The sequence below is a fragment of the Meriones unguiculatus genome, chromosome 2 (genome assembly GCF_030254825.1).
Source record: "Meriones unguiculatus strain TT.TT164.6M chromosome 2, Bangor_MerUng_6.1, whole genome shotgun sequence".
Lineage (NCBI taxonomy): Eukaryota > Metazoa > Chordata > Mammalia > Rodentia > Muridae > Meriones > Meriones unguiculatus.
This window is the reverse complement of record NC_083350.1, coordinates 23,606,310-23,632,295: the sequence shown is the minus strand read 5'-3', so window position 1 is coordinate 23,632,295 and position 25,986 is coordinate 23,606,310. Positions and strand designations below refer to the sequence as shown.

The following is a 25,986-nucleotide window of genomic DNA, read 5'->3' as shown; positions in this document are numbered from 1 at the left end:
TCCTTTACAAGGAAGGGACCATTGTGACATTAGTTCACTATTGGGGGAGGGGCTTTATTAGCTGAGTATCTGCCTAGGGCCTCGAAGAGACAGGGTGCCAGCCCTACTTTGGTTCTATAGAGCTAGATTCTCATCAATGGGTTTGAGCACCAGATGATTAAGTTTAAAAAGTATTTTCCATCGTTTGTGTTGTCAGTAGTAATGTCTCTCACATGAGAACTGACTCTAATCTGACTTAATGAAGGCTGAGCCAAATTTGGTTCCATTCTGGAGAATGACAGTCCCTAGAGTTTAATTTCCTTGTGATACAGTACTGTTTGGTTTTGGACTGCTTGATGTGTGCCATGCCCAAAACTTTCTTTTAAAGCTAAACTTGCAGTTTGCTTCAAGGGTCCTGCACAGAGGGATGTCTGCCTGGCACAGCTGTGTCCCTAGCCAGAGTGGGAAGCTTTTTTGTGTGTAGTACAGGGGTTTAACTAAGGCCTCATGCACTGGACAAACACTCGAACACTGAGCTATAGCCCCTGCCCAGAAACTTTTAAATATGAAAAGACTTACTTTTACCAGTAGTTTAAAGGTGTTTTTGTTTTGTTTGTTTTGTTTTTTAAGGTTTATTTATTTTATATACATTTTTGTGCTTGGATGCTGGAAGAGGGCAGCAGATCTCATGATAGATGGTTGTGAGCTACCATGTGGCTGCTAGGAATTAAACTCAGGACCTTTGGAAGAGCAGCCAGTGCTCAGAACCTCTCCAGCTCTCCAGCCCTTAAAAGTATATTTATCAAGTATGGTAGCTCTTATGTAAACACTCTCTCATGCATATTAAAAGGCAGTCCACGGGAAATGCCCTTCAAAGTTTTTTGTCCCCAAGCTAACCATGTACATCATACAAAACTAGGATTTTCTAGAAAATTTCTTGTATAGAATGAATAGTTACTTAGTTATTGAAGAGCAAAGGTTTTAAATGTTTAAAATCAGCCAGTGATTTAACATTGAAAAAGGTAAAATTTCCCATTTACAACAAATCAAGTGATGTTTTTACTTGGTAGTTATTGAAATAGTTGGTGTTTTCGTATAATGTCTACTTTTAAAATCAGTTTTCTTGAAAATATATTCTGTAACAAATACCTGGATATTTGGGAGAGATAAAAAAATATAAGTATTTACGGGGGTGGAAAGTGGATGTTGCGGTTTTATCTAAATGTGTATGAGTGTCTTGTCGGGCAGTATGTCTGTGTATCCTGTGCATGCAGTGCCACAGAGCCTGGAAGAGGGTGGCGGATCTCCTGGAACTGGAGTTACAGACCGCTGTGAGCCATCCTGTGGGTGCTGGGAATTGAATCCTGATCCTTTTAACTGCTCAGTAGTTCTTAACCACTGAGCCATCCCTTCAGCCCTGAAACTGTATTTTTCAAAGAACATTGTAGTTTTGCTAGTTGTTACGCTGTTTTAGGACCGCCATAGCTCAGTGGTAGATAAATTCCTCAACAGGCCCGTGTCCCAGCATTTATCACCAGTGCTGCAGAATACCTTGATCCAGGCATAGGGGCGCACATCTTTAATTGCAGCGCTTGGGGGGCAGAGGCAGGCGGATGGATCTCTGTGAGCTTGAGGCCAGCCTGGTCTGTAGAGTGAGTTCCAGGAAAGTCAGAGCTACATAGTGAGACCCTGTCTCTGGAAAATAATAAACAAATACATAAGTAAATCGGGTGATTTTTGCCTCCATCGTCTTAAGGGGCCCTTTCTTCTCTCCCGCACAGCAAATGAAGAAGCACCCCTGCCGCCAGTGTGACAAGTCTTTCAGCTCCTCCCACAGTCTGTGCCGCCACAATCGCATCAAGCACAAAGGCATCAGGAAAGTTTACGCCTGCTCGTAAGTCGCTGTGTCTGCTGTGGACCCACCGGAAGGGATTGTGGCCCAGAAAGCCTCTCGGTTGTGCCGTTTACTTTCGATTCCTCCTCTGCTCTGCTGTCTTCTCTGTACATCTTGCCTGCATCCCACTTCAGTGTAGTTGTCCCACCGTCACACGTAAAGCTGGGGAGTGGCGTTCCTCACACATGCCCACACTTCGTTACGTCACCAAGCGGGGCGTGTTTCTTTTAGAGCGTGGTGGGCTTGACAGGTACACGGTGGATGAGACTACCCTCACCCAATGAGTGGACCATGGGGCCATGCTGATTTGGGGATGCTTTACTCAGCGGAAGTCTAAGAAGGGAACCCATTTATACACTTAGCTCCAGCTGGCTTACTAATAGCCAAAAACCTCGTGAGGGAGCCAACGAGATGCTTCAGTAAGTCAGAGTGCTTGCTTCATAGGCCTGAAAATGCCAAGTTTAATCCCCATGGCCCACTTAAGAAGAGAACTGACTCCTCAGGGCTGTCCCGGCCCTACACACATACCGTGGTATGCATAAGCACTGTGCACACACAGATGGGGGATGAACACACACACACACACACACACACACACAAACACACACACACAAAGAGAACACACCTTTCATGCTTGAGCATTTGCTGTAAGGCTGGTTCTTGCTACCACCTCACAGAGGGTCTCTAATGTGAGTCATCAGCATGTGGGGACTGTCATTAGAAATCCCCAGATCTGGGGCTGGAAAGATGGCTCCATGGTTAAGAGCACTGTCTGCTCCTTCAAAGGACACAGGTTCAATTCCCAGCATCGACATAGCAGCTCAGGACTGTTAACACCAATTCCAAGGGATCTCACTCACACCTTCACACTAATGCACATAAAATTAAATAATAAATCATTAAAAAAAATTCCCAGATCCCTTTTCAAGGTAACAGAGATGTGGTTGTAAAGACGGGAGATGCTATCATCCTTCACAATGCAGCAGGGTTTGTGTTTGTTTGGTTTTTTTAAAGACAGGTTCTCACTCTTTAGCCTAAGTTGGTCTCGAACTCATAATCCTTCTGCCCCCCTCTTCCTACTTTTAGAATTACAGGCATGTACCAGCAGACTGGAATGTTTCAGTGCTGTTCCTGAGGTCTGACAGAGGATATCTATAGTCACTACACTCATTAACCTGTTTAAACATGTTTTTGGACTGTTTTAGAAAAATAGTGACTTAAAGCCTTTCCAGAAAATCACTTTTGTAGCATACAAAACTGCAGTAACTTACCTCTCTAATGAATGAATAAACATATCCAGGTACAAGCACAGGTTGTAGTTGTGCTTTGAAGACTGTAGGCTAACATTCTGTCTTGACATCCAGAGGGGATGGGTTCAGAAGGGGCCATCTGCAGCCCGAGGCACACCTCATGTAAATTCCAAGGGCTGCTCTGAGTCGCTGTATAGAAAACTCAGAAGATTCGATAGTCCCCAGTTTCCTTTCTTTCTTTTTCTTTTCTTTCTTTCTTTTTTTTTTTTTAAGATTGAGGCCATCTAGAATTACAATTAAATAATGCTTAGGCAAACGTAGACAAATACTCCACCTGAACCACAGTCAACTGAGCAAGGAGAGATGGTGCAGCAGCTAAGAGCGCATGCTCTCTCCCTCGGCCACCTATAACTCCAGCTCCAGGCTGTACCCGTGAACATGTGGCATGTGCACATACACAGGAGGGGTTTTTTTTGTTTTTGTTTTTGTTTTTCAACAGCATTTTAAAAAGCCTAGGAGTAGGACCTTTTCACAATAGGGAGTGGAAGCCACAGCAGCCTGTTTACTTCATTTGGAGGCCCCAGTGTTGGTTCTGCCTGTCTGAGCCTCGCGCATGCGCTGCCATCCACACCCCCCTGCAGTGAGCAGCGGCCCTCGGCAGCTCTAGTTCCCCTCTCTGTCTTGTGCTCACAGACACTGCCCAGACTCCCGACGGACCTTCACGAAGCGGCTGCTGTTGGAGAAGCACATACAGCTGATGCATGGGATCAAGGATCCCGACGTCAAAGAACTGACTGACACCACCAACGAGGAGGAAGAGGAGGACGACGACGATGTGGAGGTAAAGGAAGACGCCAAGGTCAGACATCTCAGCTCTGTTCCTTCGCGGTCCCCAGGCCAGCGTATGTGCCCTGTTCGTTCTCATCGACATTTTGTGGAGTCCGAGCTTAAGAAGTCAGATCATGTCAAGGACTACAGCAATCTCCTTGCAGCTCTTCCCTGCTCCCAGCTGCTCCCCAAAAGTGGCCTTTCCAAAGTAGCTCTTCATCTGACTCAGGAAATTGTACCTTGACTTAGGAAAGTCATCTCTCTGTTAGAGAAATTTATTAAGCCAGGGGCTGTTCACTGGCTGCGGCCGCAGTGGCAGGTGGGAAAGGGAACTCCTTCCTTCTCTTTGGAACGGTAGAGATCAGATCCCACGCCCATGCCATGTTCTTCTCTGTCTGGGTAGTGAGCCTCAGGCAGCTGACAGTGTGTGGAGGAGCCTCATGCACAAGGCACTGAGTGCTCTGCTTGTTGGTGGAGCAGTTTCATCGCTGGCTTTGGTGTCACGGTTAACCCAGAAGAGGCTAACACCGTTTCTCATGGCACACATCAGCAGTTAATCATTGAGCATGCGCCTCATGGGATAGTCAGGAGGGTGTGGCATTAGGACGGGTTTTCTCCACAGGAAGTTCTGTGTATGCAGAGGTAGCCGCAGGTGTAGGCCACCAGAGCGGTGCCCTCATACAGAGGGTACGGAAAAACAGAGACATTTGGGACTTAGAAAGCTAGGGAGGAAAGGGAGCTTCAGAGGGGACATGGTGTGACAGGGAGGACCAGGAGCCCAGTTGCCAGGAACAGGTGCTGAGTCCATCTCCTCTAGTCATAGTGAAAGCATTTGCCCCCGTCCTCTCCTGTGAGGTGCTCTTCTCGACCTCCCTTGGCCTAAGTGTGCTGTATTTCCTGTCTTAGTCTGACCTGTCATCCTCTGAGCACACGGGCCTTGCTGCCGCCCGGGCTTTCACACTCAGCTTCTGTTACCTGAACCAGACTCACTTACCACCTGTTGTAATGGCGCTCCATGACCATGCCATTATCGTGACCCTCCCAGTGACTTCCCAGGTGGACCTTCTCTATGCCCACGCTTTGTCTTCTGAAGGCCTGAGGTGGTTGGAAACACAGAAATGCTTCCGGTTTGATGGTACAGTGTGAATTCACACCACTGAGCCCCCATCCCACGGCAGACTCAGCATTGCTTGTCAGACGTAGAGCCCACCATCTTCAGTTGCATCATTTTAATTTTTGGTCTCGGTTTCTCCCAACAAAGGTTCCCAGTCCCAAGCGGAAGTTGGAAGAACCGGTTTTAGAGTTCAGGCCTCCCAGAGGAGCCATCACCCAGCCACTGAAGAAACTGAAAATCAACGTCTTCAAGGTTCACAAGTGTGCCGTGTGTGGCTTCACCACCGAGAACCTGCTGCAGTTCCACGAACACATCCCGCAGCACAAGTCGGACGGCTCCTCCTACCAGTGCCGGGAGTGCGGCCTCTGCTACACGTCCCACGTCTCCCTGTCCAGGCACCTCTTCATCGTGCACAAGCTGAAGGAACCTCAGCCTGTGTCCAAGCAGAACGGGGCTGGGGAAGACAGCCAACAGGAGAACAAGCCGAGCCCCGAGGACGAGGCTGCGGAGGGCGCAGCGTCAGACAGGAAGTGCAAAGTGTGCGCCAAGACTTTTGAAACGGAAGCTGCCTTAAACACACACATGAGGACACATGGCATGGCCTTCATCAAATCCAAAAGAATGAGTTCAGCTGAAAAATAGCCACAGAGCTTCCATGAGAAACACCCCAGCCCTCATAGGAATTGAAGACAAGACATTTTTTGTTACCAAAAGTTTGCAGTATAACAGAGCGAACGGTACTGTCTTGGCTGTCAATGCGTTCTCTGCCCCGCCCCCACCTCTTCAGGTGGGTCCCTCCCCATAAGTACTAAGGCAGTATTTGAGTTTTAAAGAGTTTGTATATATTTAAATAACTTTTTATACTCTTTGTTACATGTTTGTATCAGTATTTGGTGGAAAATGTTTTGAGGGTTTTTTTTGTGTGTGTATGTGTGTTAGGATTTTCCTTTTTGTAACTGTTTGTTTAAAACGGAGTTCTTAGTACCAGGGGCAGTTCCTGAATTCAAACCAACCATTTTGTATGTTATGAATTTGAATGAGTTGAGTAATTATAGGCTAACAAGCCTTTTTTAGTGTTTTTAATTTCTAGAACTCACCACATAAACTGTAGGTGATTGCGGGTCTCACACTAGCAACTTTTAAGTGTCTTAGCACCACACTCAGCGTGCCTGCTCCTAGCAACTGAGGGCTTCAAGCACTAGAGCACCCGGGGTGAGGGCCTGGCCTGAGCCATGCCAGACAGCTTCCAAAACAGCCTTGCAGACCCCTTCTTCCTCCAAAGTGGGTAGAGAGGCCAGGAACCCTGTAGGGCAAATGGGAGAGTGAAGAAGAAGGGATCCATAAAGGGGAGAAAATGGAGCTGGTGATTTCTGGGTGAATTCACAGGACTCACTCAAGGGGCTCAAGGAGACAGGCTCAAGGAAAAGGCCGGCCTGCGATCCAAGTTGGAAGTCGTAGTTAGACCTGTAGCTCTCTAGTCAGATTTTGTCATGGAACTCCCCAACTATTACAGAGACACATATATAAGAGTATCAACTACTTCTCTGGCTCTTGACAGGAACAGAAAGGCACGGTTGACTTGACCCTTTGCTGTCCGCACGGTTGGCGTTTCCTGTTCTGGGTGCTACTGCCAAATGTTCTGGTACTTAGATGCACAGCCTCACCACTGACCTAGCAATGCAGCAGCCTGTACTCTGCAACTGGCCATGACAAAGCTCGGGCCACCAGGCTCCTAGAGTCACTTCAGCCCCCTCACGGCCGCCTGCCTGGAGCGCTGTCCAGGTGCTCTTTGGTCACTTCCCTGTAGAGTTCTCTGGGAAAGCGGTATATTTTGGTTGTTGTTTGGTGTTTTCCGTTGCATTTGAGATCTTGTATTTATCTGCCGGTATGTTTTGTACTTTTTTGTTTGTTTGTTTCATTTTTCCTAAGCGAAGAAATTCATTTGTGTACATAGATACTTGCATGCTAGACTGTAGTCAACGTTCAGTTCCTTGAAAGGTCTTGCTGCTGTTGGGTGTGTGCACCACATCCATCGTGACTGTATTCAACCCATTTCACATGTAAATAGACAAGAAACAGTGGGCTCTTGAGCTTCTTCAAGAGAGTTTTGGTGGGTCTTTGACATCATGAGATTTGGGAAGTGACTCATTACCAGGACAGGCTACAGAATCTCGCCGAATTCTTTTCGCTCTGAAGAACGGCTTACTCTTTCTCACCAGTGAGCAGCTGGCTACTGTGCCGCTTTGTGTTGACTCCATCGGTACAATCCAAGGGTGTGAGAACACTCCTCAACTTGAAGTGTAATTGCTGTTACATGTTACATCTGTAATGCTCCCAGTTATGTTCATGGCACTTCCACCTGTTCCTGCATTTGAACCTTGCAATAAGCCTGCGTGGGGCCACGCAGGTCTGTACAGCCTACAGTTGAGGAAGCTGAGCTCAGGTCCAGCTCCTCGCCTGAGCCCTCATAGCTGGTAAGTGGCTTTGCATATTAGAACCCAAATATTTTGCTCTCAATCTAGTACTCGCTCCTTGTGCTTATGTACATACTGACAAATATTCATTTATTCAATAAATAAAGTTATGTGCAAAGTATGCTAGTCAAACTTCTCTTTGGGGCACTAAGGCTTTTTAGAATCTTTTTCGCTTCGAGGCTTGTGTGTGTCTGTGTGAGGGTGGCACATGGGTGGGTAGCAACTGGTGCTAGAGAGGCCAGAGGTCTGTGAAGCTGGAGTTCCAGGTGGGTGCAAGCCAGTTACCCTGAATGTCGCTGGGAACCATACACATTTTCTCTGCACATGCAGTAGAAACTCTGAAACACTACAAGCCATCTCTGCAGGCATGTACTATGGCTTTTATGAGAGAGCATGGAAGTGTTTCTACTTCTAAATAACCAGAATCATTTGAATTAAAGTCTGTTAAGTGTTTAATTTTGAAGAATGTAAGTTTAGCTTTTAAGAACGGCTCTTTAAAACACCCAGAGGTTCAAAACAGAAATTGGGGGACTGGAGAGATGGCTCAGAAGTTAAGAGCACTGTCTGCTCTTCTGGAGGTCCTAAGTTCAAGTCCCAGCAACTACGTGGTGGCTCACAACCATCTACCATGAGATCTGGTCTTGGTCTTCTGGCCTGCAGGTGCACATGCAGACTGAACAAGTGTGCATAATCTGTAAATAAATAAAAGTTACTGAAAAACAAAACAGAAACCTCACATCACAAAACCACCATCCAAGTGCTGTACCCTGCAGGGAAACCTGGCCAGTCAGTGCCCCTCAGAAGGACTGGTGAATTAAAGGACAGATCTTGAGGAAATTTCCCAGAATATAGCAGCAATTAGTTGCTGGAGTTTGTGGCAGTCAGGGAAGAAGGATAAATTGAGAGGCTCAAATGTTGGCTTAGTAGATATTCCAGATAGGGGACTAGGTCCTGGAAAAGACAGAATGGAACGTTCTTAACCATTACCTCGTGCACATTGAGTTACCGCAGAGTGCTGGCCAAGAATCCGTATGTTGGTCACTCAGCCCCCACCCTTCATTCATTAGTTACCAGACGGTAAGTGTGTTTGAGAGAGAAGGTATAGCAAATAAATTCTGAGTTTGTTGTTTGTTTGTTTGTTTGTTTGTTTTTCCCAGTGTCCACTGTGAGTTGACTGAGAGAAGTGTGGCTCTCTAACACCTGACCCAATTTTCCCACTGGCACAAAAACTGAGAGGACGTGCAATTAAATGTGCTGGCTAAAAGCAACAGGAAAAGTAGTGTGTTCCCTAATTCAATGACCAAAACCAGCCATGTGGTCCCTAGAAAGGCAGGAAGAGCCATCTGCTCATGTGCTCAGAAGGCTGAAAAACCTGTAGGCGCACAAGGACCATGACAGGAATCATTGCTGGAGCTGTGTGCCGGCTCAGTACAGGGACTGGGCATGGGTGTGGCAATAGCTGGCAGAGACTGCTGTTAGTTGTGAGCCAGATTTCCAACTAGGGAGGAGGAGAAGCTGAATTAGGAAGTTCAAGCTTAGGTGATTTCAGTATTTTTCCTGGAGACCCGTTAAATATTAAGAGCTTGAGTGTTAGATACACAGTTAAGGCAGACTTGTGTTTCTATTTGGGCAACTTTGTTTTACCAGTAACAGCACCAACAATACCCAAGGAAGAATAGCAGTAAAATGATACCAGACAGGAGAAGGAAAAATGTAGGCTTGGTCGACATGGTCACAATTTCAGCAGATTTTTCCCTCTCACAGTGTGAAGTTTGAAGAAAATTCTATGCTTCCTGACATGGCTTTGGCAGCTTCTCTGGGCTTGTGTGGTCTCAGGATCTGACCAACAGTGAAATTTCTACTTGACAACTTGGGGTAGCTGGTATGAACATAAAATAATATTAATAGGCTCGTGCTGTGAGCACATAAAAAATTCCTGGAAGGGGAGATGACGTGCTGCAGAACTCACTATGTATTATAGGTCTCATAACCCAGGGAGATGGTCTGGTATTAGACAGTGGGCCAGAGGTGTGGGGTTTCTTGAGCTGTGATGCAGGTTTTGAACCTCAGATCTTCTGGTAAAACATTGGCTCTCCTCTTCAGGCAGAGTTCAACCCTCCTCCCCCTTAACCCTCCTTTGACCTTCTTGACCTTCCTTGACCTTTGACCCCCCCCCACTAGGAGCCTCACATCATTACAAGTCGATTGGAAGCATGTGGGTGTGACTGCGTAAACTGTAGATGCACAAAACTTGAGTAGGGATTAAAGCCACCACAAGAGAAAACCACTAGACCACAAAGGAAGACAGCTAGAGGGAGATAGTGAAGCATAGAGCCCTCAAGCCAGAAAACAAATGGCCCGCCATAACCTCAAGTTCTTAACTATCACGGCTGCTCTGTGTGCAAATGTTCTCCAAGGAAGCGGCTGCTGAGTGGCTTTTTTAAAAGCCCGGACTTTATGCTGCCCATAGGAGAATCACCATTGCAGGCACACAAAGGCTGGAAGTGATAGCTGACCATGCAGGAGAAATGTGAGAGGGGTGGGATACTGCAAGAAAATAGACTAAGTGAAAAACTAAAGAGACAGAGACCCTTCATAATGACAAAGTCAGTTCCTTGACAGCTTGTACCAATTATAAATGTAAATGCACCCAACAGTGAGGCCCCTACGTATATTAATATTACTAGGTTTGGTGGAAAAGATGATACAAACACAGCAGGGGACTTTAGTGCCCCTACAGTCAACAAGGGTCATTCCCAGACCAAGCAATTAGGGAGAGGTTGGATTTTAATTACACTTTGGACCAAATGGACCTAAAAAAAGATGGACGTCTACATTCCATCCATTCTTCATTCCATCCAGCACAAAGAGAAGACATCCTTTGCAAATACGCAGGAGCCCATTCTCCAGCTACTATAGTAGCTCTAGAACAAGCGTGAACAAGTCTGAACAAGTTTAGCATCGAGTGCCTTTCCTGACCTCAACACAGACAGTAGTAGCTGAAGTCTTGAAATATTCAGTTAGAAATTAGAAAGGAAACCAAGAAGCTGAAGACATGAAAACAATAAACCTGAAACCTGTGGGGTCCGGTAAGAGCAGATGTGAGAAGGCAATGGATAGCAATAGACACACTCTACAGTTACTGGCAACTTCTGGGCTTGCTGCTTGATTCTGTAGTTACCACCCCCCCCCAAAGCACTCATCCTGGGCCTTGGTCCATGTGGCTTGGTTGTGAGGCTAAATCTGAAACTTGGTTACTGTCAGCTTTCTCTGAGTATATTCTCTTGTCCATTTTAACCCTCTCCACAGTCCTGTTGGGTTTGGGTGACTGTGTTCTTAAAACACCACACATGTAACCCCAGAATGTGGGGCTGAGGCGAGGAGACAGCCATGTTTGTTTTAAAGCTGATCTGGGCTATGTAATGATTTCAAAGTCAGCCTGTGCTACACAGAATGACACCATGTCTCAAGCAAATACAAAAACCCCTCAATATATAATGCGATGAAACTTTTATAACCAGCTTCCATTATTCCAGGCATCTGCTCACTTATGGTCTCTGTCTTCTTTGGAAGGACAGATCTGGGGTGTCCAACTTAGATCTTGTTTCAGTAAATTTCCCAGCAGGACACAGCAGTCTAGAAAATGTTTAATGATTTTTTTTTTTAATCTTAATTTGCTGGGTGCGGAGGCCCAGGACTATAATCCCAGCACTCAGGCAGAGGCAGGAGGAGCTCTGTGAATTCAAGGTCAGCCTGGTCTACAAAGGGAGTCTGGAACAACCAAGGCTACACAGCCTTTTTCCCTGTCTGAAAAAGAAAAAAAGAAAAGGTCTTAATTTAACTTTAAAATTAATCACATCTATATGTATTGTTCTGTGAGTGTAGTGGCTGTGGGGACCAGAAGAGGATATAGGATCCACTGGAGCTGGAGTCATAGGCAGTCGTGAGTCACCCGACATGGGTGCTGAGGATCAAACCTTGATCCTCTGCAGGAGTGGAATGTTCCCTGAACCACTGAGCCATCATGCCAGTCCTGGAAAGGTTTAATAGAACTCAGACAGGGATGCTCTAGAGAGCCGTGCACTGGAACAAGGGCTGGTGAGGAATTCAGGGGCTAGCTGAGCACCGATCTCAGACATAGGAAGATTGAGCAGTTCCAGGCAGACGGCCTTGGAACAGGGCCCTTCTGCCGCAAGCATGGCACCAGGTGGCCATGTCCATCGCCAGAATGAAGGGACAGAAAGGGACAGAGGCAGTGGCTGAAGGCTACCTGTTTTCTTGCCAGCTTGTGTTGTACCCTGTAGGCTTATGATGGACCAAGGTATCATATCACCAGGTTTGTCCTGGAATTGTAGGACTCCCCTGCCCTAAGTAGCTATTTTTTCCTTGGGGAAATAGAACAGTGCTTCCCAGAAAAAAAAAAAAAAACATTCTTGACCAGCTTCTAAAGTCTGTCTGTGAGACTAGCTCTGAGTCACGACGCTCGCTACCCTGTTTATGTTGCTCGAGATGTTTAGAGGAGCCATGATCCAGCTTGCTGTCTCTGCAGCAAGCTGCTTATCTCGGGGCTTTCCTCACAGATCCGGGGTGCACTACCATGTCACATCGGGTCTCTAGACACAAGGACAACCACCACGTTTACATGACTACGTTGGAAAACACTGTGTTTAGAGCTCCCCCTCCCCATGACAGACATTCCTCTCCGTTCCAGAAACTGTAGGCTTAGTTCGAGCTATTCTGTCATGTCATGTCGGGCTTAATCGGAGCAGTTATTTCTGAAGGTATCTATCTACCGTGTGTGACTGAGAACAGGGCAGGCGCAGACATGCTGATTGGGTGAGATGGGTGAGAACCAGTTAGGCAGAGCTGCACTAGGGAGCCTGGATCTCGGCGGGAAGCGGATGTGGTCTACTCCTGTGGCCCTCATCCTCCTGCTTTGAGTCTCCTGTAGAAGCGGGGGGGTATTTTAACCATATTCCTGCTGGTGGCCGTGGCAGTGGTGGCTGCCCTTGTTTGTTCAGAGGGCAAGAAGCTGGCCAGCTTTAAGGGAGCCTCGGGCTGAGGCTGGAGAGACCGCTCAGTTGTTAAGAGAGTTTGCTTTCACAGAGGACTTGAGTTTGGCTTCCAGTGCCATATGTTGGGTGGCTTGAACACACCAGCTCCAGGGGACCTGACACGCTCTCCTGGTCTCCATGGCACCTGCGCTCCCATGCACATAGTCTCTCTCTCTCTCTCTCTCTCACACACACACACACACGCAAACACACCACACAAGTAAATATATTTAAAGTAAAGATATATTCTTAATGGTATCTTCAGAGACATCTCAGATGCCCACACGGTGGCACACTGAAGCGTAAATTCTGCTGCCCTCTGAATAAGGCGCCCACCAGCCAACAGGCCGATGCTGGCTATTTTAGAAGAGACTCTTCAGGAGAACTGGAAATGAAATTGATCCCCGTCTCCTTCCCCCACATCCTGTCACTGGAAGGGACTCATCTCCCACTGCTTCCTCCCTGCTCCGCATACATTCCTTCCATTCCCGTCCCACAAGCTTGCACTGCTGTTGCGTCCTCTGGGAGGCACTTGCACGGTTATGTTCAGGAAAGCTTTCCATATCTTTCTGTTTAGCTCAGAAGAGCCCTGCCACAGGAACCTTTGCCATTTCCCTTGCTAAAAATGTGAGCCTGCCAGAGGGCGGTTGTGTTGCACACACACTTGAAATCCCAGCCTTTGAGACAGGAGGATCATGAATTAGAGGCTAGTCTGGGCCATTTAGCAAGATCTTGTTTTGAAGAATGGATTTATGAATGAATGAATGAATGAACAAAACATGCCGGCCAGCTGCCCACACACCTGTTACACTAGCCTCCTTTCTTTGTGTTCTGTTATTTTTCTCCCCCACATCACCCCTGCCTGCCTGACACTAGCTGTCTGTTTGCTAACTGTCACAATCTGGATGAGCCCTCTCAGCCTTTCCACAGCTCTGCTTGCTCCCTAATACAAAGACCCATTTCCTCCCACGTCCCCACCCCAGAGCAGTAGAGACCAGCTACACTCTCTATCACAGTATTAACATGTACTTTTGTCGGCAAGGATAGATCTTTGTTTTCCCCAACCCGCTGCTGAATACCGAGGCCTCCTGGCCTTTCTTTGATTTTGCACAGCCAGCTCTAGAAGGAAATGACCTTGGCATTCAGAACATTGGTCAGCTGATGGCTACCACGTCAGGAAATGACGCAGCCTGTTGGCAGGAAAGGAAGGCAATATTTATTTTCCTGTCCTATTTTTGTGCCCAGCGCTGTGTTTTGCATAAATCAGGGACCTAAAATATCTTTGTGAAACAACTGAGCTCCCTTAAACTTTGACTAGTCATGATTTTATTTTCTTAGGAGTTGGGACAAACACTGGAGGATCTTAAACTTTTAATTATCTAAAGGTAAGGTTTCTGTTTGTTGAGACTATCTCTTGTACCTAGGCTGGCCTGGAACATCTGAGCCACTACCTCCATCTCCTCAGGGCTGGGATTCCAGACATCTCTTCAGGCCTGGTTTATATGCTGCCGGGAATTCAGCCCAGGGCGTCTTGCAGCCTCAGCTCCTGTCATTCTGGTTTTCAAGACATTTCTGCTTAATCCTTCACAAATATTCAAATCAGCTAAGCTCCCCTCCTCCTTTCAACACCCTCTTCACGTTTTGGTGCGGAGCACTGAACCTCATGACATCGTTCTTGCACAGAAGGCAAGCAGTCTGCCCTGGTCCCAGCCCTCTGCACACTTAAAAACAACAGCGACAAACACTAGGAAGGTGGTTAGCAACATAGAACCAGTCGGCATTGAAAACTAATGGTACTAAGATGCTTATGACTGAAGAGTTTAAATGTTTGTGTGTCCCGAGCTCTAACCTAAATCTACAGACGGCTGTGGGAGGCCAGCGATTTTTACAGATGGAGAAACTGACAGGCCTGGGTCACAGGCCTGTTTTCCCAGCTACTTGGGAGAACGAGGGAGGTGAACGGCACTCCAAGGGCGGCGTGTGCACGGTGAAGCCTGACAACCAGAAGCTGACCCCTGGAACCAGCAGAGGCGAGAACAGACTCCACCAAAGTTGCCTGCTGTCGGCCACATGTGTGCACACTCTGAGTACACACCTCTCTCTCTCTCTCCCACACACCCCTTTAGTTTCATTTTGTTTTTCAGACAGGACTTCACCACGTAACCAGGGTGGCCTTGAACTCAGATCCACCTGCCTCTGCCTGCCGGGTGCTGGCATTAAAAACACCCATCACCATGTCCAGATAGAAACACTCTACTTAATAATAATAATAATAATAATAATAATAATAATAATAATAATAATAATAAAAGGTAGGGCTAGATGAAGACAGCTTCCGAGGCTGGTGAGAAGATTCCCCAGATAGGGTGTCCTGAGCGAACAAAGGAATCAAAAGAGGGACAGTGGAGAGAGCGTGTGCATGTCTTTATGTGTGCACATGGGTGCATCCTTTTGAGGCATGACCAGCAGCCCAGTGTGCCAGGAGATGTTCTCAACCTGTAGCAGAATGTGCGACAGGGTCACAGCTACCCACGGGATGCATTCGGGCGGTGTCCACGAGGTGTGCGGGCTTGTCGCTCTTCACGTGAAGATGCAGCAGCTACCGTTTAAAGGCCCATTTAAAGGCCCGTTTAAAGGCCCGTTTAAAGGCCGCCTTTCTGGAGTGAGACTTGTTTACCTTGTAGCCCACATACTTGGTTTTCTTACAGCCTAATGAACAGTCAGCATCGCTTCCTTCCCGGGACGTGTGTTCTAAAAGTTCGTGCGTGGGTGGGCGCGCATCTGCCTGCAGCAAGAAGTCTTTCCCGTGGGCGTAGGCGGCATTCCCAGGCTGACGCTGGTTTCGGAGTCTAGTAAATCCGGTTCGAGCTGTATAGCTTTTCCTGACCGTCCCAGAGAAGCCCGGCTTTGCTTGTCATTAAGCCAATCGCTTTACAGGTTGGATTAATCATCATCCTCAGGCAAAACCCAGCTATCGCCACTCCACGTCATCAACATGTTCTGGTTTTTAACCCAGAGAGACCGTCTATCCAGCAAGAACCCGAGTCTTATTCTTGTGAGCCGGACATGTTAATCTGCATAACTAAAGGAAGCCAGGTGGCCAACGGCGCCCCTTCCACCAGCGCCGGCTCACTCGACAATAACAGATTGTATATAAACTGGTTTCCATGGTTTATCTGTCCGCTTTGCAGGTGGCTGAGGAGATGCGGTTTGTCTCTTTGCTTGTTAAGGAGTGAGAGGAGCCACATTTACCCCCAACACATTATAGACAAGGGCTTTATAAATATCAGGCTCTTTGTCTAAGAAGGGGAGGTCGGTCCTGACAGGTTGAGAAATGACGACCTTCACTTGGCTAGCTTGCCTGCCCTTTATGTTACCCTTTGTTTCTCCTGCAAGAAACATTTCCCTCAAGTGCAAGCGAGATACTGAGGAATTCCTTTCTGATCTGAATTCACTGAAGCCCAAAGAATACGCTCTGAGAAGTAAGTAGGTTTCCACGTCCGGCTGGGTAGCAGAGCACAGAACAGTCAGCGGCACTTGCTAGAAGGATGCTAGGCTAACCCAGGAGAATGCAAAACCGCACCAAGCAGAAAGGGAAGACAAAGCCGTGATGGGGGAAGGCTGCGAAGCCAGCCTAGACGTGCTATTGTGACAAGAATTGTTCTTATGTACTGTGTGCTTTTTTAATGAAATCAATGCCGCTTTCCTTTGTCTGATGCCTGGGTTTATTTCTTTTTTGAGACATTTGATCTGCTTTTGATAGTGAGATTCTAAGGTGTCTGATGGCAAGCCGCATGGGCTCAAGTGGAGCAGTGAGGCCTCCTTGTGTGTGCGTTGTCTGGACTTCGGATAGTTGCAGTTTGGTTTTTGTGTGTTTCTCAAAATTATACGCATACCTTTCTGCCAGAACAGAGGCTGAAATCAAATTAGTTTTCATGCTGCCTCTCCCAGAATGGGATTCATTGTTACTGCTGATGGCAATCTCAGGCAATAAAAATGTAAAAACTCTGAAAAGCCAGATAGGTTAACATAGCCATTTCCATTTCCATTTAGAATGCATGACCACTTTGTTCTGTACTTAAAACCACCTGTATCATAATAGAGAATAAAAATAGAATGCGTGATAACTCAAAATCCCATACTTGAAGCAAATCTTGTTCTATGGAGAGCCTGGAATTTGATGAAATGGTGGCAAAATATAAACCCACTTTAATCAATAGATCATTCGTTTAAGTCCTATTTTGGAACTGACTGTGTTGCATAACCATACTTGGTGATAGCGGCAGAGGATGCTGCGACTGAGCCAGGCAACTGGCCAAGAGACTCCAGAAGGTGAGACAGGAGGCACAGCTTTGTGGTATGGACATGGCAGCACACAGTCACCAACGGTCACAGCCACGTGACCACTGTCGGCCCTGCAAGTTTCGCTACCCGTGTGCTACCCATGTTCTGCCCGCAGCCCCTGAGAATTGAAAATCTCCATTTTCATTAAAACAGAAATGTCTCGGGCAAAGGAGACAAGTCACTTTTAAGGCCCTTTAACCGTGCAAGCAGGCATCTAAGTTTGATCCCCAGCACCCATGCAAGAAATGGGTGTGTGTGTGGGGGGGGGGTCTAGTCTTGTACTCCCTCTGCTAGAGAGGCAAAGACTGGTAGATTCTTGGGGTCTGCTGGACTGAGAGTTTACCCTGGTCAGTGAGTCCCAGGCCAGTGAGAGACCTGTTCTCAAAACTAAGATGGCTGACTCATGAGGGACAACACCAAGGTTGACCTTTGGTCTCTATACTTAGGTATGCACATCCACCTGAACCTGCTCACCCCCACGCACACAACAAGTTCTCCCAAATTAATGGTTCAAGACAGAACTGAATAACCTATGTGAATGGATGGATGACTGTCAGTTTGCTGCCCTGGGTGGAGGTATCTCTCTCCGGTCGCTGTGTCTTGGCTCAGTTGCTCTTGGTAGTTGTCTGAGACTTTAGAGCACAGATGTGCCATTGACCTTGGTTTTCATCAGGATTTTCCTGATGGACAAATGGAAGGGAACTTAAGAAGAGTGAAGAGTGAGTATTTGGGCATAAGTAGTAGACACTTTTCAGAACCCTGTACAGGAACTGTTCCTTTTGGGCTCTTCAAAACCCCTCTTTATGGAAGGCGGTTATTGGATTTTAGTTTGTGATGCAGGAAACAGTCATAGAGATGAAAAGGTTTTGTGTGAAATAAGTTGTAAACTAGGGCTTGAGCCTATGTCATCTGACCCCAGAGCCCTTTCCCTGTCTCTGTCCACATATGTATTCCTAAATACAGCCTTCTCAGTCTGCATGGCATTACCTGTGTGTAGATTTTGAGGGCTGACCATTTGGTATTAGATAGCCAGTTGGTGTGCTTTTCCCTGGGGAAGACTATCCCCCTGTGGTGAGCACTCTCTGGTTGCCTGTAGTTCTTTTTGTACGGTTAAGACCACTTCAGCGTGTCTATTGGTAGCACCCCTGTTTGTCTCATGTTTAGGCAGTCCTGTGGTTGAGAACTTACGGGTATAGCTCCTGACATTACCAGGAGACACAATCTCCTAGCAAACTCCCTAACCCTTGGGCTCTTACAGTCTTTCTGCTCTGCTTCCACAATGATCCCTGAGCTTTAGGTTTGGGAATCACATTGGAGATGTATCTATTGGGCCCAGGCTCCACAACTCTGCATTTTGATTAGTTTTGTGTGTGTGTATGTGTGTGTGTGTGTGCTTTTCTTTCTTTCTTTCTTTCTTTCTTTCTTTCTTTCTTTCTTTCTTTCTTTCTTTCTTTGTTCCTTCCTTCCTTCCTTCCTTCCTTCCTTCCTTCCTTCCTTCCTTCCTTTCATAGTAGTCTCCTATTTCAAAGAGAGGCTCCTTGATAAAGGGTGAGAATTACACTTATCTGTGGGTATAAACACAAATATTTAGCATGGACTATGTTGGTTTAATAAAATAGTGCTTTGTAGGTTCTCCTCCAATACCCATGACCCCACTGACCCCGAGCAGTCGGCTAGGTTTGCAGTTCTAGGTATGATTTCCCTCTTTCTGAGCAGGTCTTAAATTCAATTAGAGAGCTGTTGTTTACTGCCAAGGTATGTGTGCCACTACTGCACCCCAGGGGTGATCATGCCATGCTGGCTGTTATTGTGGCTCATAGGCATCATAGCTGGGTAGGACTGATTATTTTCCCCTCCCTTGGAAGATTGTATGGTGTCTTCCGGTACCGTGAGGCTTTCAAATCACCAAATCTTTACTTTTGATCATTGCCTAAAATAAGCAACCACGAAAGAAACAAGAAAAGACCAAGGCAAAATGCAGCCATAAAAAGAAATGAGAGGCACGTCTACCAATATGGGTCTAGCCAGAGAAAAGGCATCAAGAAGGAATAAACAACTAAAGTATCTGGCTATTGTTTCAAGCAGAGTGATGGGAATACAGGTGCTTCTGCTACTCTCCGCGCCTTTTATTGCACAGCCACTTTTTCAAACATCTTCTCCAATCCAAAGCACAGAGCTGGGAATGGGAATGGGTTGTGTGAGACTGGATCACATGCCAGGGCCTGGGGGAATAGCGTGGCAAGAGGGCCCTTGGAAGCTATGTGGAGGTGCCTGGCTAGTTTAGAAAATGGAAAGTGGCGATTAGAGGGCACACTCCTCTTCATTTTAGCAGCCTCACTATGCCAGGCAAGCGCTCTACCTATGCTTGGGAGGCTATGTGCTTGGACTGTGTTAGAAACGGTAGCAATCGCTGCTGTGCTGCCACGCTGGCCTCCTCACCTCCACAGTCGGGTCCATCACATTGGGAGGCAGACTCAGCATGCTAGAAAGGAACTCAGCCGTTGTCACAAGTCAGGACCTGTTTCATTGACTGGACTGAAGGAACTGACGGAGCCATCGTTAAGGATACAAATTAAACTTAATGTGCTGCCTACAGCCAACACATTTTCAATATCGAAACAAACAGAGGAAAGTGAGAAATGCTCTTGTGATCAATCTGTTACCGGATTCAGCACATGGGTTGCTCAAGTCACAAGCAAAAGCATGCAGTTTTGACCCGTGGCCATCCTTGATGTAGCAATCTGCAGAACTGTGAGGAAGAGTATGCCTGCTGGTGGGGGTGCTGTGTGGCACCGGCTGGTGAAGGCACCGTGTGGCATTTGCTATGGCAGCCCTTGCAGACCAATCATGTGCCCTGTGTCCTTTGACAGAATAAATTATATTGTGCCTGCTTGTAAGATGTAGGTTGAATTGTGTCTTCACCAAAAAATACATTTATAGTCCAGGGAGCTGGCTTAGTCGGGAAAGTGCTTTGCTTGTGAGTGCCTATGTTTATGCTTATAAGCCCAGGGGTGGGAAGTCCAAGAGAGAGATCCCTGGCCGGGGCTCACTGTCCAGCTAGTCTAGTCTATCTTTGTCTTAAACAAGGTGGACAGTGCCTGAGGTTGTCCTCTCACATGTCCTACACACAGACATGTGAATGCTTTCACACACATGTGCACCTGAACACACATGAACATGCATGCACAAAAATGCCCTTGCTTACACTTTGTGACATGCATAACATTGAATCTATGCTGTTGTAAACAGTCAAATAATGTAACAGTTAAACAGTGATACTAGGTTAGAATGGGTCCTGAGGCGATGATGATCCTTGTCCTTAAAAGAGGAAATCTGAACCCAGACACACACAGGGAAGAACACCACAGATGGTAGGAGTGTCAGCAACAAGTTGGCAGAGGCCTGGAACAGACTCTGATATGAGCTGACCCAGTGCCTGCTTCAGATTCTAGGAGCAGAGAATGGGTTTCTGAGCTTCAAGCTACTCTGGGTGTGGATTGTCAAGACGGCTATAGAACATAAAGACAGAAGCTCATGCAGACTATTTTGAGCTCCCAGACATGCTCTGCAGAATTAGATCCATGTGTTTTTCACCTGGAGTAGAAAATCAGAAGCCCATATATCTCTGGTGAGGAACCCAGGGCCTGAGATATAATGGTACGTTTTCAGCCATCTCTCAAAGTCCAAGCTGGCCCATGTCCACAGCTGAGGCCTTGAGCAAAAGCTACACCACATCCACTCCCCAGGACTTCCGGCTCTGCCTCCGTTTCATTTCTCTAGACAGAGTGGGGGTAGGGCGTGGAGAGCCAGGAGTTCCCAAGCAATCTGTAAGTGCTTTTCACATCTGACTTCTGATCATATCATCCTCACAGCATTCCCAAACAGTTTTCCTCTAAAAAAAAAAATTTTTTTTTTAACCTTGCACATCCCTGGCCTCTGCCTCAGGTCTCTTAGCTCATACTATGACAGGATGTCTAGTTTCCCGTTTTGATTGCACAGTCTCCCTGGCTTCATCATTTATTTCCTGTGGTCATTGTTTTATCTTGTCTGTTTTATCTTGCCTCAACTCTTTCCTAGACACCAAGGCCCACAGGGAACCCTTATCAGAAGAGGCAGTTCACCGTGGACACTCCTCAGGGCAACACCAACCTGAGCTAGGATGTGGGTATCTTTTGGGAAGAAGCCTGTTGTAGTCTACCGCCACATGGATGTTTTTGTTGTTGTATTGCTTGAGTGTGTGTGTGTGTGTGTGTGTGTGTGTGTGTGTGGTGCTGAGGATTGAAGCTAGGGCCTTCCACGTGCTGGACAAGGACTTTACCATCCAATCTTTATGGCCCAGCCAATCTATTTGACTGTTCAGTGTCTGAATACTGCCCATTTTACCCAACTAGCTGTTTGTTGGGAAGGTTTTTTGCTCAGGACCAACACCTTCACAGAAACCAAGAAAACCTCTTACTAGAAAGAGAGGTAATAGAATGGATCCCATAGAAAGTTCTGGGTTCTGTGACTATCCAACATCCATTCAGGTTGAGGCAGGAGGATCTTGAGTTCCGTAGACAGTTTAGAGAAACCTTGTTAAAAATAGCACAGTGGTAGAATGCTTTCCTAATTTGTACTGGACCCTGGGCTTGATCCCAGAGCTACGAGTTAACAAGCTCAGCAACTGAATTTTAATACCCACATGTCACTGCCACCACAGAAGAAGGAAAGGTCTGCCGATTAGAGCAGCTGACTAAACATGTTGCATCTGGTCATTTGGACATGAAAACCCAAGTGTGCAGATGTCCCGATCCCATTTCTCCCTCCCTATGATGGGGCATTTCCATCTGGACTGTGCCTAGCCCTAGTGTCGCTCAGGTTCTTGGTGGAAACTCACTAGGGGTGGTGGCCAGAAAAGGGTGGTTTGCCTGTGTGAGCCCATGATCAGAAAGGAAACCAATGCAAAGCGAAAACCAAAATAGCAGAGCTGGAAAAGCACCAGGACAGGAAAGGAAGACGAAAGGTTCAAGGAAGAACTGGGGACTCCAGGACAGACTCAGCCCAGGTGGCTTAAATCTCAGCAGTGATACTCTTTCCTTGTCTCTCTTTCAATTCTAGACCCTTACACTTCAGGATACAGAGCTTGGGAGGAAACCACTCTAGTCTATTTGTAATGAACACTAAAACACTAGGATGATAGAACTCTATTTGTCCATTTTGTAAAGTAGTATTTTGTGAGTCAGGGAAAAAAAAAACCTCAATATAATTTTTGGAGCTGTATTTGGACATTTGGGCTAACCTTGTCAAAGGTTAATCCAATTCGGCCAAGGTCCACAAAGTTTCTTCTCTGAGAGGTCCACTGACCCACCCAGAGCCCAACTTACCCTCATGGGAGACAGACACACATGGTGACACACCTCTCAGTGTGACACACTGAGCAAGGGTCTGGATTGTTTCCTGGGAGAGACGGCTCTGCAGCCCAGACTTGAAGCGTGACTCGGTTACGCCAGCAGATTGGGAGGAGGGACAGCTCAAGCTGGGAGGCCAGCAAGTCTTAGCCTGGTGAAGGTTTAGATAGGAGCAGAGGGAATGCTCTGGCTACGGCTGGGAGGGTGAGACCAGAGGGTAAGTCAGGGCATGCAGGGCCCGTTGAGGCCCTGCCTGGGAGGCAAGCAGACATCCTAGTGACCAGAGAAGTCAAACGGGGCTGCAAATTAGTTCCACCCGGGAAATATTCTTCTCCAAACCTAACCCTTGACCACAGGTGGCCTCTTCATGCTTCATTCCCTTCCCACAAATGAATGAGTAAAGTGTAACTAAAAAAAAAAAAAAAAATTCTGGAGCTAGTAAGAGGAAACAGCGAGAGGAGAGGGATTGTATCTCAGGGGAAAGAATGCTTGCCTAGCTTGCAAAAGGCCTGGGTTTCATCCCTAGCACTGAATAATTTGTGTGTGTGTGTGTGTGTGTGTGTGTGTTGCTTGCAAAATGGGGTCTGTTAGGGGAAGGCACAGCCTGCAAAGAAAGCCGTTTTACTCAATATTGAGTACCTTAGAATGGCGCATAGACTGATCTCAATAAACAGACCTGTCATATTGAAAAGCAAAGAAAGAAGATGCAATCAGTGGGCCACACTGGGAAGAGGAACAAAGAGGTCCAGGGCCTGCCCTCTTCTGCTCCCACAAGTCCATTTTCAGGGTCCTGATACGAAGTTTAGGTTTAAATAGAATGTAAAAAGGTGTCATGGCTAAAGGACTTGGTCAGAATGGTCCTGCTCACCACTGTTATCTCTGCTGCAGTCTGCAAGGTGTTCTGCCAAGTTATCACCTGTGTTTCTCTCCAGGAGAAAAGCTCCCCTCTGGCTGGTGCCCCGCCCCAGTCTTTCCCTTCTCCCTGCATGAGATTCTTGTTGGCTGATGGGAGGGGCCCACCTGTCTCTTTTGATATTTTAGAGGTGAAATCACATGTCAGAAGTTTTTATATAAAACATTTAAATATTATTCTATGCTTATGGTTATTTTGCCTGCATGTATGTGCACCACATGCTTACATGCAGTGCAAGAGGATGCGAAAGGAGGAATTTGAATGCTCTGGAGCGGGAGTTACGGGCGGTTGCAGGCTGCCATGTGGGTGCAGGGACTCGAACTCAGGTCCGTGGGAAGAGTAGCCAGTGCTCTTTACTATAGAGCCATTGCTCCAGGTCTCCAAAGGTTTCTTTAGTGTAGTTTCATTCCTTCACAGACGGTTAGAACCTTTTGTCTTTGCAGTTCCTGAGGGAACGGCTTCACTTGGGGCCTGGCCCTCACACATCTCTCAATGTTGCTCAACAAAGGGAAGTAATGTGCACAGACCACCGCCCAGAAATCCCTGGGGAGTGAACACAGAGGAGAATGACAAGGAATCAAGTAAACCCGTGTGCTTCGTGAACTGAGTCACCGGTACCAACGAGCTGCCACGGAATTAAAATAAGCAGATAAACATGACCAAAGTGACGAGAGAATATGGTAATAGAATGGTATGCGTACACATGTATATGTAAAGTCACGGACTGTTAGATATTAAAGATAGTAAAGAAAATACCACAGTTTATATCAAAATAGAGCAGAAAAAAAAGAGTAAATGGAAGGTGAAAAAGAGAAAAGTAAAACAAAGAGACATAGGGATTAAGATGGCTACGCAGGGATGATAATGGGAACCAGAAATAGAACTATAGCAAAGTAAAGAAAGAATGTTTGAGCAAATAATAGCCATGCTTCCTCCAGAATGAAAGGGGGAAGAGGCTCACAGAGGGTCCGGACAGAGTGGAAATTAAGAACATGAAGAACAGTGAGGAGGGCTGGGAAGATGGCTCAGGGGCTAAGAGCGCGTGCCGCTCTTTCCGGTGCCCGCATCCATGCCGGGGAAACTCACAACTGCCCGTAGCTCCGGGCTCAGCAGACGCCGACGCACGGGGTTACAAGCGCAAGTCCCGCTTTTTGCATGGGCCCCGAGGATTCAAACTCAAGTCCTCCTAATTCACTGGTAAGTGGCCCAAGAAAGCTAATTCTGCCAACTTCTGCTTTGAAATCCAGTGTATGACTCGGTGGGGAAGCTGGGAAGCAGCGTTCTCAACGGCAACCTGGACCGGCTGGGGTCCCACAGCGAGTGCCTCTCCGCCCAGGGCCCCCGGGGGCGCTTCCGGGGCCAGTACTGCAAGCTTCACGTCCTGCAGGTGAGTGGCAGGACGAGCTCTCAGGGCACAGCTCTAACACCACGCCACCTAACTGAAAACACAGTCACGACTCCGAGGCCTCACGAGAAGGACAACTAGATTTTAGTTGATCCTTCTGTTCCTTCTTTGAGACAAGTTGTCACTAGGTAGGAAAGGTTGACTGGGAACTTTCGGTGTAGCCTTACTGCGAACTGTGAACTCTTGATCCTCTAGGCCAGGGGTCCTCAGCCTGCCTAACGTGGTGAACCCCAACCACAAAAGTGTTTTCATTGCTACTTCATGACGGTGACTTTGCTACCGTTGTGAATCTTATGTAAATGTCTGATATACGCTCCTGGCCAAGAATTGTTCAACCCCTCCGGAGGGGTCGCGACCCACAGGTTGAGAACCCCTGCTCTAGGCTCTTCCAGGTGCTGAGGCACGCCCAGCTAACACTGGATTTTAGGCAGTTGTTGGAAGCTTGCTCAGCCTCTTTGGAATGGGTGACCTCGTGTGAGGCACTTGTCACAAACCGTGCAGGCTGTTCATATACTCCTCCCTCCACACTGAACGGCCCTTGAAGGGGGTCCAGGCTTAACCGCGGGCAGCAATTTGAATCGCAGTCTTCCGTGTACACTCCTTGGGCTCATGGCTGTTCTTCCCGCCCATCTCAGTTTGCTCCGGTGGAGTCCAGTGGAAAAGTCTGCTGGGCCTCACCATTCCCCACTCTCCCGCCCCCCAGCAAGTTCCAACTTTAAATCCTTTCTACTAAGGAAGCAGTCACTGCTTGGAGGATGGTGGCTCCAACCGGGATGGTCGGGGCCCGGTTGCTGAGCCCGATCCCCTGACAGCATCAGTTTCTGGAGCAGTGCCTGGAATCTGGGATCCAGTTATCCAGAGCCCTGGCCCCAGAAACGGAGCTCTAAACACGAATCTGAGGCTACCCAAGTAGATGGGCTACAGTTTCTGAAAACCTACTAAGACAGCTGACTACCATTTTAGGGCTCACTCTAGCTGTTTAAAAGAATATAATGTCCTTATTATTTGTATTTTGATCATCACCACCCCCGCTTCCTCTCAGATCCACCTCCCATCAGCATTCTCTCCCAACTTGGTGTCCTTAAATATGGCTTTTTCCTTTTTTTGAATAGCCCACGGATGGCAATTGACTCCATTTAATCCTTTCACGGCCCAGCAGGCACCTAGACATCATGCAGCCTCTCATTAAGTACGAAATAGACTTTACATGTGTCGCACATGGCTGGAACAAAACTGCATTGCTATCTAGTTGGAAACCATGGTCCAAAGTGACAGGAACCAGGAGCCCTCTGCCCCCTGCGCTCTGAGCCCCTGACAGTGGTTAACCATGTGTGTGTGTGTGTG

General features: G+C 47.2%; 2 protein-coding genes across 16 annotated transcripts in view; both read left to right on the top strand.

Annotated features, from left to right (window-relative positions):
* Window positions 1-7,660, top strand: part of Znf532 (zinc finger protein 532) — a 109,893-nt gene extending 102,233 nt beyond the window's left edge. For all 15 annotated transcript variants that reach the window (XM_060377153.1, XM_021633536.2, XM_060377148.1 and 12 more), the window contains 3 exons: window positions 1,761-1,873; window positions 3,817-3,964; window positions 5,213-7,660. In XM_060377153.1, the coding sequence (XP_060233136.1) occupies window positions 1,761-1,873; window positions 3,817-3,964; window positions 5,213-5,707 (756 nt within the window). In that variant the 3' untranslated portion in view covers window positions 5,708-7,660. The remainder of the gene's footprint in view (window positions 1-1,760; window positions 1,874-3,816; window positions 3,965-5,212) is intronic.
* A 7,428-nt stretch (window positions 7,661-15,088) lies between these two features.
* Window positions 15,089-25,986, top strand: part of LOC110546610 (O-acyltransferase like protein) — a 48,099-nt gene continuing 37,201 nt past the window's right edge. The window contains exons 1-2 of the mRNA XM_021633525.2: window positions 15,089-16,075; window positions 24,485-24,624. Of these exons, the coding sequence (XP_021489200.2) occupies window positions 15,928-16,075; window positions 24,485-24,624 (288 nt within the window). The 5' untranslated portion in view covers window positions 15,089-15,927. The remainder of the gene's footprint in view (window positions 16,076-24,484; window positions 24,625-25,986) is intronic.